Below are 14,109 nucleotides of genomic sequence, written 5' to 3' on the forward strand. Positions count from 1 at the left end.
ACAGGCAAGTTAGGTAGACTTTAGGTAGTTACCTCAGTGTTTCGGTGGGACCAGAAAAAGGAGGAGGCAACTGTGCATGTATGTGCACTTAGAACACACCATGCTCGTTCTCAAGTGTCCTCCTGGAGAGTCCAGTGGTGTGTGGGTTAGGGATGCTTTGGGCTGCAGCTAAGAGAAAACGTTATAACCAAGGGTGGAGCTAGGGTTTCCAGGAGGGAATTCCTGCCCTTTCTTGGGAAATTGTTTTGCTTTTCCATTCCCGAATCCCAAGAAAAGTTGGTCAGGAAATTGGGAAAATCGGCTCCTTGAATCCAGGTGGTTGGTAGTATCTGCCGTCACTTTGTGGAAACGATTCATCACGGAGAACAGAAAACAGTTTGTATCTCGGGATTCGGGAATGGGAAAGCAAAAAAAATTCCTGAGAACGGGCAAGAATTCCTGCCCGGAAACCCTAAGTGGAGCAGATGGCTTTAGGGCAGGCATGGAAGGCTCCCATTTTCACTGGCGGTGCCTGCTCTTTATCTGTCCACTCATCTCTGCCCTGCAAACTGACCCCAAAGAAGGCCCGGGTCATTAGAGTGACACCACGTCGGAGGGCCTCCTGACTGGTTTTATTATTCACCTGTGAAATATCACAAGTGAACTAGCAGGCGCCTAACGGTCAGAGAGCCATCAGAAAGAGGTATTCCAGCCCCCAGCTTCTTTAAAATAAAATCTTGGAAGTGTTTGCGGTGCTGTCCTCAGGTGCCCCTTTGCTTTTATCTCAGAGGCTGGCACATGTACAAGTGGGACCATGAAAACCAGTCGCCCTTCCCCCCAGGAGTGTGGGTTGGCCCAGCTCTGCCCTTAGGAAGTTTTGTTCTCTCCGATTAGCTCAGGAGGGCAGGTCCTGGGGTAGGGTGATAGGCATCTGGTATGATGCAATTGAAAGTCAAAGGAAGTGATCAGAGAGGCTTGTGAAAGATTTCTGGGCTTTTCCTGGTCCAAAAACAATACTTGGAGTTGAAACAAAAAAGTTTGAGGGGCCTGATCTGCCGGATGTTGGAGGGAGATGTGCTTGTGAAGGTCCTTATGTGTCATTTCAAAGGACTCTGTTTTAATAACCTTCATCCTTTTGTCTGGACCGCTCACTTCTGTTTCCTGCTCACCTCACCTTCTGCAAAGCTCTGCCATGAGAGGAGGAACCAGGCATCCTCCTGCCGAGGTGGCCCCTGGGGTGACTGCAGGGGCTGGGCTTTTCTTCTGTTTGATGACCATGCAGGATGAGCACTGGGCAGGGTGGGGCTCTCCCAGGGTAGAGACCAACTCTCCCTGGTACCCCTGTCTGTTCTGTGAAATTTTGGGCACTTCTGTGGTTTTCAGTCCCTTGGTCTGGCATGAATTTTGCCCCCATTTAACAAGGGGTTTTGAAAACCTGCTGACCTGGGAACCTCAGGATCAATTCTCCAGGATCCCAGTCCTGGGGGGCCTGCAGGCTGGTGGGGCCGGTTTGGAAATAGACAGTGACCTTAATTAGTAAGTGAGACGAGGTGTGAAGCCTGGGACCACAGAGAGGGAGAACATCCAACTGCCGGGGTACTAAGAAAGGCATCTTGGGAGAGGGAATACCCGAGCTGGCCGTTGACGGGCAGTGGGGCTCTAGAGAGTGTCCCTGGCCTCCGTACAATCACCGTGACGAGGAGCAGGACATTCCTTTACAGCATCTAAGAATGAACCCAGAAGAAAATGAGAAGACAAGACCATTGAGTTTCTTTCAGGCACTGTTGTCTGACTTCCATTAGTCCTACAGCTGGATTTGCTCTGGGAGTCCCACAGTGTCCCTGTACTGTCACAACGGTTCCTCTCTGGACCCATATCTCAAGGCATTGGGAGCAGCAGTGAAATCCCTTAACCCCATGTGTGTCACGTGTCTCCTCGCTTCCTTTTTTTTTTTGTCTCTCTGAAGTTTTCCTTAATGCTTTCTTCTCTTAGAGTTGGTGTTGGTCATCGTTCCCATCTGTCTTGTCACCCTGGGCACTCTGAGATCACTGTACACAAGTGAGGTCATTGTTCTCAGGCCTCCAATGCCCTTAATCTTGTTATGTCACCCCAGCGCATGAAGGCTGCAGCTCCTTGGAGGGAAAAGGGTCTCTTTGTGAGGCCTGGAGGGGAGAAGGTTAAGCCACAGCTTAGGTGAACCGTCCCTGAGCAGATGTTTGCAATGAGAACAGAATGTGGGATTCACTGGCATCTTTTGTTGGTCGCCTCAGGGGAGCTGCAACAATGAGGCTCTCCATCCATCAAGCACTGGGGGGTGGTCCACGCGGGTGTTAAGTGTGTGGATGTTTATTGGGTTTCACTTGGTCCTGAGGCCAGGCGGGTTGATTTCTGAAGTACTTTGCTGTTACCAGCTGGGACTCCATTAATCATGTTCTGTAGAAAAATACTTAATGAATTGATGGGAGTCAGTGAAGGGAGAGGCGGGACCCACCCGATGGGACTGGCACTTTGCAGTTCATGCTTCTAATGGCAGTAAATGCTGTGGGGGAATCCTGACTGTGCCTCTTATTTCTCAAGTCACGGCATCCACGATCGAACTCCTCTTAAATATAGTCCTATCTTCCTAATAAAATGGAAATCGGAACTTAATTGGTGAAATTTCAAATAATCACTCAACATCTGGTGGTTCATTTATGGCTTCAACCAGATGTGTTTTATTAACAACGAACTTGCTTTTCTTATTGGGAAGCTAACCATTAACTTATTAGGAAATAAGCTGAAAAAACAGAAAAAAAGGTATTTACAGAGCACCCTGGCCCTGCTCGCTTGGGTTATTTCATACTTTAATTAAGGGCTGGGCGGCCAGCCAGCAGCCCTCAGATTTGTCCTGTTGCTTTAGTTCTCGTTCAGTTCTAAGAGCTTCCTCTGTTGCCCTGTAGGGCGAGACCCGTCATTACGGTGGACGTCTCCATCTTCCTCCCAGCCTCCATCAACATCACGGCGCCTCAGTGTCACGACGGACAGCAGCCTGTGAACTGCCTGAATGTCACTGCCTGCTTCCGCTTCCACGGCAGGCACGTTCCTGGAGAAATTGGTAATGAGCCAGCGAGTCAGGGCTCTTCGCTGAAGGGAGCTTGTGCGGGTGTGGGCAGCCAAGGGAAGTTTCTGGAGTTTGGAAGACAGCAGACCCCCACGGGCCAGACGCCCTCTCCCTCTGAGGTTCCTCCTCTTTTTAGTCTGCTTACCACTGTTTTCCCCCTTTAACACAACCACTAGCTCTAGGACAAATAATATTTGACCCCAAACATCCCTCTCCCAAATGTATGTGGATCAGACTCAAACCTCCCTGGGCCACGGGTGGGACAGGCCTGTGGGACCTGTGGAAATGTGGTGATTGGAGCCTGGCCTTCTGGAACGTTCCGTGCAGTCAGAAAAGGTGGGACTTTGGAGGCTCCCCTGTGAGTCTGTAGCACCAGCCAGATGTCAGCAGAATTGGAGACCAAGAGTGGATGGTAGCTTTGGGACAGTGACTTCCACAAAGGCTTAGGCTTCCAAAAGAGGGGGAGCTGCTTTGTCAGCTTCAGATGACTGAAAAGAGGCAGGTATCGCCTCTTTTAAGATGGCCAGCGGCAGCCATTGCCGGTTTCTCTCATTGGGGAAGATTGACTTGCCAGCCCAGCTCCAGAGACTGGTCCGTCCCCGGAACAAGCGAGGATCCGTGTGGATTAGAAGTCAGGGGTGTGACCACCCAAAGGGAATGAATTGCAGGGCAGCTGTGCAGATTCATAGGTGTTTTGTTTTCACTAGAAAGGTTGATTTAATAACGGAAAGGAGAGTTTCAGGAAAACGAGAACAAAAAAGCCTCAGTAATGAGGACCTGGCCTCACTGACTTTCTTAGACATTTTGAGTGTCACGTGTGTCTCTCTCCTGTCCCCTACTCACAGTGTCATCCCTGGGCTAGCAGCAGCAGCATTCCTTGGGGAACTTGTTAGAAAGGCAGACCCTCAGGCCCCAGGCGGCACCTGTGAATCAGAATCTGCGTTTCAACAAGACCCCTGCAAGATGCGTGTGCACAGCTAAGTTTGAGAAGCGCTGCTCTGGTGCCCGTGTGTGCATACACAGCCATGGGCTAGTGCATTTCTCAGCGGCACCTGGAATTCTCTGCCGTATTTCACAATGTTCTAACCCTTCTAGGTCACCTGTCTCATTGGCACTGTATCTTGATCTTCAGGTGGATTGAATAAGCTCCACAATTCAACCTTGTACGTTTTACTATAGATTGTTCTAAAGGACTCAGAAGTTTCAAAATCAAATATCAACATACCATGAACTTGGGACTTGGCTAGTGAGAGAGGGTGAACGAACCTTTTTTTTTTTGTGAGCAGCCCAGTGAGAAAAAGACACTTGTGCAGGATCCTGTAGCCATTGGTGGCGCCAATTCTGGTCTGACGATACCGAGTTTTGTGTTCCAAAACCATTTCTCAGGATGTTTCTCAAGACATTTTTCAAGACTTTTGATATCAGTGAGACAATGCAGAAAATGATCCAACACTAGCATTTTCTGTCTCTTCCCCTGGCATCCAGGGAAATCACCACGTCTCAGTCTTCGCAGTAGAGAAAGAAATGCAGACATCTGCCCCCCCAAAAACAAGTGGCAGTGGAATTATGGAGTGTTTGAGAAGGGAAAAATGGGCAGCCATTATGGAAATGTGATGGGAAATCAAGTGGAGGTAAAAGGTAGTTTGTCAGGTGGCTGTGTGAGTCCAGCTATGGGAGAGCTATGGGAGGGGTGTTTGGAGTTTGGCGTCGAAGGCAGCCCCTGGGCTCTGTGCAATCAGGATGGTGAGGTCCCCAGTTTCCAGATGGAGGAGGAAGAGGGCACCTCCAGGGTACAGGTATCTTCTGCTCCTCCAGGCCCGGCAGACGGGGTTGGCCAGCTCCCTGTCATTGCCCCGGCCTCTGCACTGGGAGCCCAGGGCGGAGACTCCAGTTCTGAGCCTTCCTCATCCTCACTGCTGGTGGCACAGAGCATCCACGTCGGTGGTGGTTTTGGCCATGGTTGCCTTGCAAATATGTGTCCGCATATCCAGGGCTGAGTTTTTCAGCGGAATAGCTGCATTTGGGCAGTACAACCTGGGCCGTGCAATAAAGAGGCGCCAGTGGTGTGCTAGGCACTCTGAACAGCTGTCAGAAGTGGAGTCTTCAGTGGTATCAGTCCGCTGGCATCTTCAGCTACAGGACCTCTCTGGGAATGGTTTGGGAGCCATAAACAGTTGCTGTCATAGTCTTATCTCTGGTTTCTTCTCTCCTTTGTGACCTCACGCATAGGCACAGAGAAGGAACCACGGAGGAGGATGTCAGTGGGGGAGACCCTGCTTGCTGCGTGATTTGTCACGCAGGGTGTCAAGCGGGGCCTCTGCTCCCGCCCCCACATAAGAACACAGGACACGGTGAGGCCAAAAAGGAACACTCACGGAACCATAGGTAGGGGAGTCAAACCACTATATTCTCGCTGGCGACTGGGTTGGTGTGAGGACAAAGCCCCAAAAAACAGTTTCCAGGCTCTTGGCCTCACATAGAAAGGTGCTGGCTCGGGTAGTAAATGGCCATCAATTGTGATCAGATGGCCAGCAGCTGTGGCTAGTTGGCCGTCAGCTGTAACCCGTAAGCCATTGGCCACTAATATAACGGCTGTGGCTATGCTAGCAAAAAAGAATTGGGGGCTAGCAAGAGCGGATTGCAGAGAGACGGATGCCGCCGGTGAGAATATATTGGTTTGACTCCCCTACTTATGGCTCCATGGGTGTTCCTATTTGGCCTTACTGTGTCCTGCGTTCTTATGTGGGGAGCGGGACCAGAGACCCCACCGGATGCCCCGCACAACAAATGGCGCAGCGAGCAGGGTCCCCTGTGTGACAGTTGGAGACACAGGAAGCAGGAGCCACATGATCTGCAACCTGCTGTCTGCTTCTCTACCAACCAACCCCACTTGCTAGCTGCCATCCGCCCTGCTAACTGCAATCTGTGCTTGCTAGCTCAGCCACCATCTTCTTGCTATCCCCCATTTTCTGCTAGCGTAGCCACGGCAGTTATATTAGTGGCCAATGGCTCACTGGTTACAGCTGACGGCCATCCAATCACAGTTGACTGCCATTTACTACCTGAGCCAGCACCTTTCTATGTGAGGCCGAGAGACCTGGAAACTGCTTTCTGGGGCTCTGTCCCCACAGAGGGACTCCATTTGCCTTTTTATTTCCTGCTTTAGCAATGGAAAACCACAGCTCCCACTTGGTCACAGGAGTATTTAGGGCCAGCTGATTAGCCAAGCCGCTAATGGGGCTGCTGTGGCTTCTGGCAGTACCGTGGGAACTACTGAGCTTCACGATAGGGAGTGACTCTGCCTTGGCCCCTCAGGGAGGGTCCAGTCAGCAAAACAGAAAGCACACCAGTTATTTTCACAAACAGAAGTTAACGCTGGGAATCGGCTAAGCAGGTCATACAGGACCTGGTAGAAAGTACATCTAGCAGCCACCACTTCTGTGTCTGCACCAGCTGTTGTTCCCAGACCAGGTGCAGCAGCACATGGGACCTTGATAGAAATGCAAATTGTAACTGAATCAGAAACTCGGGGGGTGGGCACCAGCAACCTGTGTTTTGACAAGCTTCCAGCGGGGGTTAGATCTGAGGACCTTGGGTCAGGGGGAACAAAGGGAAAAGGTTATACTTGGGTGAACCACTTCTTTGGGGTTATCAGAACCTGTAAGCAGGCAGAAGAGACCCTGCAGAGCTGAGACCTAAACCTCGCAGGAGGGGTCACTTACCGGCTGCTGCTGCTGGTTTTTCTGGGGGCGTGGAGTGGGCCTGGCTCTGAGGGCGTGGGGTAAAACTGAAACTAGAATTAACTGCTGTTGGAACCAGCTGCCATGTAAAACTGTTCCTGGGTTAAGCTGATAGGCAGGAGCAAGGCCCTTCTTCCTCCTCCAGCCTTGCAGCCTCCCTCAAGCTCTCCATCTTGGCAGATCCACAGAGCTGCTGGCAAAGCAGAAACGAGGTTTGCAGAGCCCCATCTCCAGCATTGCAGAGTGGAGAAGGCTGGGTTTGGAGCCGAGACACACCCGCTCCATTAATCAGCGCAGCAAGGATCCAGTCACATGGAGTTCCTGAAGCGCCTGTGGGGTCCTTCAATCCACAGATAGTTATTAAATTCCTATGTGGAAGTGCCAGATAAGATGCTCGGTCCTGGGCACAGGGCAGAGAACAGGCCAGGCAAAGTACTTGCTTTCATGGCGCTTGCCAGCCAGGGGCGGGGAGGCAGGTAATCAAGACAAACATAACCCATGCTGCTGCTTCTGGATGTGTCTGAGCCCCTTTGTGTGGCAGGTCCTGTGCTCAGTGCTGGGGCGCAGACACAGCATCCCACTCCAACAGTCTCACGACAGGTTTATAGTATATTTCATCAGGCAAGAGTTCTGCCCATCCTAAGTCTCCCTAATCACTTCATTCTCGGCTTGGGGGTGGCCTGTGGCTCCTTGGAGCCTCCTGGCTGCCATATGTAAGGGTGGTGACTGCTGTGCGGGAGAGGGCTTTGGCCCTGACCCACGGGCTGGGTCTGTACCTATTTGCTGGCCAGGCTGACGCCTACACGTGCCTGTCAGTCTCTGGAGGTTGAGAATGGAGCCGGCAGTTCTGGGCTGTCACTAGAGTGCTAGATAAAAACCCGAAAGGGGTGAGCGCTAAGTGGTTGTGTGTTGTGCTCTGATTCTGCGTCCCCAGTTTCCATGACTCTCAGTCAGCCTGGCAAAGCTGTGAGCAAGCAGGGGTGCCCGCCCTGCCTTTGGACAAGCAGTTGAGTCCAGGTCCAGAGAGACGGCACCCACAGAACTCAAGCCAATCACAGAAATAGGGTTGAAACAAGGTGACTTGTTCCCTGACCCTTCCTGGGGCTTTGGGGGTGCATTTCTGCTCCAGAGAGTGTTTGCACGCAGAGAACATTCTCTGAACTCCTTTTGATCTCTTGAGAAGCGTGGAGATGAGATAATGAGGCAAATCCATGTTATATGAGTAATATTAGACCAGGGGTAACCTGGTTTAGTAATTGTTCCTCATTCTTTGGGACGGGGGATAAAAATTAGGAAAGCTAGTAAAGTGAAAATCTCCCTCCCCCCTCCTCCTGGGAAACTCTAAGGGAAGCTCAGAGTAACTCTGGAAGGAGAATTTATTAGCAAAATTTCACAGCTAAAATCATGTCGGAGAAAGGGAATGAATCAGAACTCGCTGGGAGAGACCAGAGCCCGAGTTGATGCGAGACAGCTGGCTCCCTTCTGGCCCAGGCCGGTGTGGGGGGCCCTCGGGAACCAGCTGGGGGCAGGGACAGGAGGCGGCTGAAAGCATTACTTGGGGCTGATCAGCTTTTCCATCAACATGACATCATACGACATGGCATGGACGCAAGCTGCCAAAGGGAAAACCTGAAGACGTGAAATGTGCTATTGGAGCGGGCCCTAATCAGAACCACCACCCTCCCCAGGACGGGCGGGGGCTGGCTGGGCTGGCTTGCATTAGGGGCACCCTCCCACGGGGGCTCCAGCCACCTGAACCAAGGGAGCTGATTGGCTGCTTCTGCAGCTTCTCCTCCCCTTCTTAGAGGCTCCCTTTCAGACACTTGGGGTGGGTGCTGTTTAAAACTACCAGCCGAGCTCACGGCTCCAGAACAGTCTGCATTTCTTGCCACCCTGGCAGCTCCAAGACCCTCCTCACTCAGGCTGGGTTTCCCATTGTAAGACTCCTCATGGCTGCTTTCTTCTAGAAGACAGTTTGCTACGAAGCGGACTTCTTTTTGTGTAATTTAAAATGTCACAGTAAATTTTAAATCAAGCAGACGCACCAAGTAGGCAGTTCTAAAGACGAAAAGCTTCCAAAATGATTGCGCTTGGTGAATTGGATAACATGGTCTGCCTGTGATTGTATACGTTAACATTTTAGAAAAGTCTGATAGGTGAACGTGTTTGGCATGTCCACGCTCTGCCTTGAGCAGGACAGCGGTTGTGGTGCTCAGCTCAGTTTCTAGGAACTGAGTGATTTCTCCCCTTCCTTGAGTTGCAAGCGGAATATACTGGGTCAACAATTCTGCAGTGAGATGGGGCTTTGGAAGACTAACGCTGGTATTTGGAAAGCCCCCAGCATAGTGCTTGGCACATAGAGAGGGTCAAACTCATTCCCTTTTCCTGACTTGCTCTGTCTTAATTTGGATTCTCCCAGAAGCAGAGCCTGGGTCAAAGATTCAAGTGCATGTATTTGATTCAGGAGTTGATCCCAAGAGGCACCAGTAGGAAAGTGGGAAAATGAGATGGGAAGGGAAGGCAACTGCGTCAGTCAAGGTTCTCCAGAGAAATGAAACAAGAGGATGTGTGCATACTGATACCACAGCTTGGAAGCAGGCTGGAAGCAGAATGCCTTCCTTTTGTGGGGACTTTACTCTTTTTCCCTTTGGTTTTCAATTCATTAGATGAAGCCCCCCCTTCCCCCCCCCACACAGTATGGAGGATAATCTGCTTTATTCAAAATGTACTAATTTAACCGTTCATCTCATCTAAAAAATACTTTTGCAGTGACATCCAGATTGGTGTTTGACCAAATACCTGGGTACTGTGGGCTTGTCAAATTGACACATAAAATAGAGCATCATAGCAGCCAAATAGAAGATGTGTTAAGGAGCAAGTTACCAATGTGAGCAGTTGGAGCTCAATCCTGCTGGGGGACCCTGGGAGTCCGTGTGAAACACACCTCAGAGTCACCCCACTCAAGGGATGAGGGAGCTGGGGTCATGCAGTACTGAAGACGGCTCTGGGGACTTGAGTTCTCAGCTATTTCTGGCCTGCCGTGCATGTGGACAGAGCCACCAGAGAAAGCCCTCGGGAAACGGGATGCAGGTGCTGGCAGTTGTAAATGGGGCTGGACAGCAGAGAAATGGTAAAAGTGCAGAGGATATGGGTGGGGCACTGATACTATCCGTTCTGTCTTCCTGTGTTCATTTCCACCCAGGCTTTCTCTGTGCTCAGCCAGCTCATTGCTGGCAAGAGGGTTCAAACCCTCTGTTCTCTCCATGATTACGCTTTCTGAGGGAGGGCCGCCAGAGCCCTCTCACCTGGGCGGAAGGTCAGGTAGGGGACTGCAAAGGAGACCCCACTCAGCAGCTGCCATAGGGGTTTACCAAGGCCTTCTGGCTTACCCTCGAGCAGTGCCCATCTCTAGCCCTGGTCTTGCTAAACGGAACTTGGAAACTCGTTTCATTTGTACTTATCCTTTCTTACTCTATGCCTGTTGCTCAGAAAAATTATGATCATAATTTTTAGTTCGATTCTAGATCTCCCTACTTGTTCGGTTCTGCTCTCTGTGCCTTCAAAAAATGTAAGCTTCTTTTGGTGAGATAATGTGAAAAATGTACCCAGAACCAGTGTAGGAGGCATGACCCGGCACTGCAGATGAGGAGAGTTCTAGATTCGGCCCTGAGGTGGGTGGTTCTCTGGCCTGGAGCAAGTCTTGTTCCTTAGATGGGGTCTCAGTTCCTCCTCTAAAACTGAGGGTTTGGGACTAGATGGTCCCTAGGATTGCCCTAAAGACTTGACGTTTGATGAGTGTACCCCATTTCCCACTGTTGTCGGCTAGGGAGTTGGTATTAGCTCTTACATAGGTTCCCATGTTTCCTCGGTAGAAGTCCTTTCCAACATGCATTCTTTTCTTCTTAATAGTATCTCTTGGGATTATCCAGGTCTCAGGTCCCTTCTGGTGACCCAGCCTTGCCTTGGAAATCAGCTGTTTGCTGAAATAAACGAGTTGGGGCAGACTTGCCACTGCTGACCCAGAATCTGCCAGCTTGGCATGGCAAGATGCCTGAGATGGCAGAGGCCCAGGAAAACCATTAAATGCATCGAAAACATGCCCTGTGGCAGCTGAGGAATGCCTGTCCAGGTCTTTTGCCTCTTTCCTTGTTCATACCTCCCCTGGTGGCGGGTCCCTCTGATGTTATTCAAAGCCGGAGCCATCCCTGCTGCCTGGCTTCTGGTACTGCGCTGCAGGCAGGCACAGGGCTGCTGCTTATTGATGCCAGAGCCCAGCTTCTACGAGGCGGCTGTGTGGAGACGGGGTAGGAGCTGGGTCACCTGCTTTCCCATTTCTCAGCAGTCTCATCTGGTTGTTTTATGGACAGGAAGTTCCTTTTCTCTCACTTTAAAAATGCCATGTACCCCTGAATCCACAAAGCCGCTATACAACGAAAAGTGTTACAGAGGGCCGGATCTCTGAAACAGGCTTCTTTGGTGCAGAAAAGCAGTGAAATAGGTTTGTTAATACTAATGCCCTATTTACCCGATAAAACACACTGTCATACATTTACTCACAGACTCTGAAACAATGGAGGTGAAACCTTTTGGGTTTCTCTGATGTGTATTCTATATTGTGACCATTTTGGGCTGTTTGTTTGTTTTTAAATCCCAGATTGTGTCACGGTAGGTTCTGCCATCTGGCATGACACACCGAGGTACATAGGTGATGAGTTTCCTCTTTTCAGAAAGGCACCTTAGCACAGGTCACACAGTGGTCATGGTTTTGTTGAAACAGTAGGTAATAAAACGTGTGAGCACCGCACTGGGCTGCCCAGGAAGCTTCAGCCTTTGTCTGAGTTTCTGTGGGTATGCGTTCCGTAAGGGCAGGGCGTGCTGCCTTGTGTTGTTCATTGCTGTCTCCCCCTGTGCCTACACAGCGCCTGGCACATAGTCAGCACTCAGTGGACCGTGGACGGGGCATGGTACAATAGATGTAGTGCTTATAGAGCACGGTTCGACATCTGTGAGATGAGTCAGAGTTAGTGGGTAATTTCTCCCTTGTGTTGGGCATGTATCCCAGTGTTTTATAGGAGTCAGAATTACATGCAGCCCTGATCATTTCAGCAGCTTCTAGTAATTTTCTATAGGTTCGCCATGGTGTCTCCTTTTTCAGGACACTAATTGTGTTGAGTACAGCCAATTGTTGATGTGTATATTGGTGGCTCAGTTGATAACTCATGAGGTTTAAATCAGGGAGCGCCATGAAGTATGACACACACAGCTTCCCCAGGAAGGCCGGGGATTGGGCATCTGGTTTTCTCTCAATTCTGCGAGTGCCCTGACTGCGTGCCTCTTTCCGAGAAGCTGGTGACTTGGGGACACAGTCCTCTGTGCGGTGGAGGGCTAAGTGCTCATGATCCTGAGGGCAGGGGGGAGCGGAGGTGGCCTTGTCACTATGTGTGTGTGTGTTCTCGCTGACACTTGGACCTTATTTTTTGGCAGGCCTGAATTATGTTCTGACGGCTGATGTGGCCAAAAAGGAAAAGAGCCAGTTGCCCAGGGTCTACTTTGTGTTGCTGGGAGAGTCCGTGGGTCAGGTCTCCGAGAAGCTGCAGCTGGTCCACATGGAGGAGACGTGTCATCACTATGTGGCCCACGTGAAGGTCAGTCCTCCTTTTTCTCCTCACACTTTGATCTCTACAGATGTGCATCTGGAACTATGGAAACTGCTTTTATTGTGGATGACGTCTGCTCTGACTTCCCAAATCTTCTTTCACAAGGAGGACATTCCTTTCTTCTTCTTTTACCGTTGGAGTCTGACAGCCCTTTGTTTATCCTATTGTGCTGGTCTCAGCCTCTGAGGGGGTTATGGTGGGCGAGGAGACCTGGCTTTGACTTGTTCTTTCGGGAGGTTTCTCTTTCTCTCTCCTCTGCCACCCAGAAGAGAGTGGCAGAACGCATGCCTGTGAGGCTGGATCGTACGGTACCTGATGCCTTTCTTAGTGGTCCACTACCTGTTCGCTCATAGTCACGGTTAAGGCGTTTGAAAACTGGCTGGACTAGATTGTTCTCCCTTGATTACGTTCTGTTTATTTTCGGAGTGCATTTTTCTTGGCCCTATCACCCTAAATAAACTCTCAAATGTTTTTCTCCTCTTGAAAATGTTTGTTAAATATACTTTACTGCTAATTCAGGAGGCCAGGGTTTCATTAGTGACAGGCGCTGGCAGGGTGGGAGTCTTGGCGGTGCTCAATGCTACAAGAATGGCCAGCCACTGACCCACAGGCAAAGGCAGAGAGCATAGGAGGTGGAAGGAGCAGCATGACCCAGGCCTCCTGGTGGGTGAAATGAATGGATTTTGAAGTCACACAGACCCGGTTTGTATCCAGTTGGATAAACACTTTGACTTCTCTGTGTCTCAGTTTCTGCATCTCTAAAATGGGCACTGTAATACTTAACCTTGAGAGGTGGTTGTAAGAATTAAACATTATGTGATGAATATACTTAGAGAACCTTGTGTGGAGTCTGACACACAGCAAGCACTGAATATTATCATTTGGTTGGGCTGTATGTAATTGCCAATATTCTAACATTCCTGACTTACAAGAATGGCAATTTCATGTAGTTCCACCTGATATTATTAGCCAGTGGATTTTTGGGTGATAGCAAAAATAGTCCACAGATTAGAGATGAAGTGTCATTCTATTATTGCATTGTTAGTGCCAGAGCAGGAGAATAACAGCTGCTTCGGGGTTGTATATAGAGAAATGCCCCACACACCCATGGCACTTGATCTGGCCCAGAGCCCATGAGTCCATGCCCCTGAAATGCTTTCAGTGGGGCTGGGCCGTGTCTCCCAGCAGGATTCAAGCTGGGGCCTGCCCAGATCCGCTGCCCGAAGGCCCGGGGTGAAAGCCATTTGTAAAGCAGTTCATGCTCCTGCTAAGCCAACCAGCCACCTGCCCCTCTGGGTGTTGCATTACATGGCTCATGGGTGCCCCTGTGGGTGTGACGCTGCCCAGGGCAGGCTCACATTCAAATATTGCCGGGCTTTTCAGGGCCCGTGCTTGGTATCTCATACTGACCGGAGACGTAACATCTTCCCTTGGGCTTCGTCCTGCTGGTTCGTCCACAAATGCTTTCCATAAGGCGCTCTGCGACGTCTCGCATTGGCTGGGAGATTGCCTTCATGTGTAGCTGCCGGGATTCTGGCCACAAGAGAGGGCCGCACAGGGCCCTCAGGCCTCTGCAGAGTGCACTCCGGGTACAGCAATAATGAGATGCAGGTCAGAGGCAGGGCTGTTTCTG

At 50.5% G+C, this 14,109-nt stretch overlaps 1 protein-coding gene across 3 annotated transcripts in view; it reads left to right on the plus strand.

Annotated features, from left to right (window-relative positions):
• ITGA9 (integrin subunit alpha 9) overlaps positions 1-14,109 on the plus strand; it is a 299,963-nt gene that overhangs the window by 71,251 nt on the left and 214,603 nt on the right. For all 3 annotated transcript variants that reach the window (XM_081071751.1, XM_081071750.1, XM_081071749.1), the window contains exons 14-15: positions 2,919-3,073; positions 12,304-12,464. In XM_081071751.1, the coding sequence (XP_080927877.1) occupies positions 2,919-3,073; positions 12,304-12,464 (316 nt within the window). The remainder of the gene's footprint in view (positions 1-2,918; positions 3,074-12,303; positions 12,465-14,109) is intronic.

The sequence above is a fragment of the Rhinolophus hipposideros genome, assembly GCF_964194185.1.
Source record: "Rhinolophus hipposideros genome assembly, chromosome: 14".
Lineage (NCBI taxonomy): Eukaryota > Metazoa > Chordata > Mammalia > Chiroptera > Rhinolophidae > Rhinolophus > Rhinolophus hipposideros.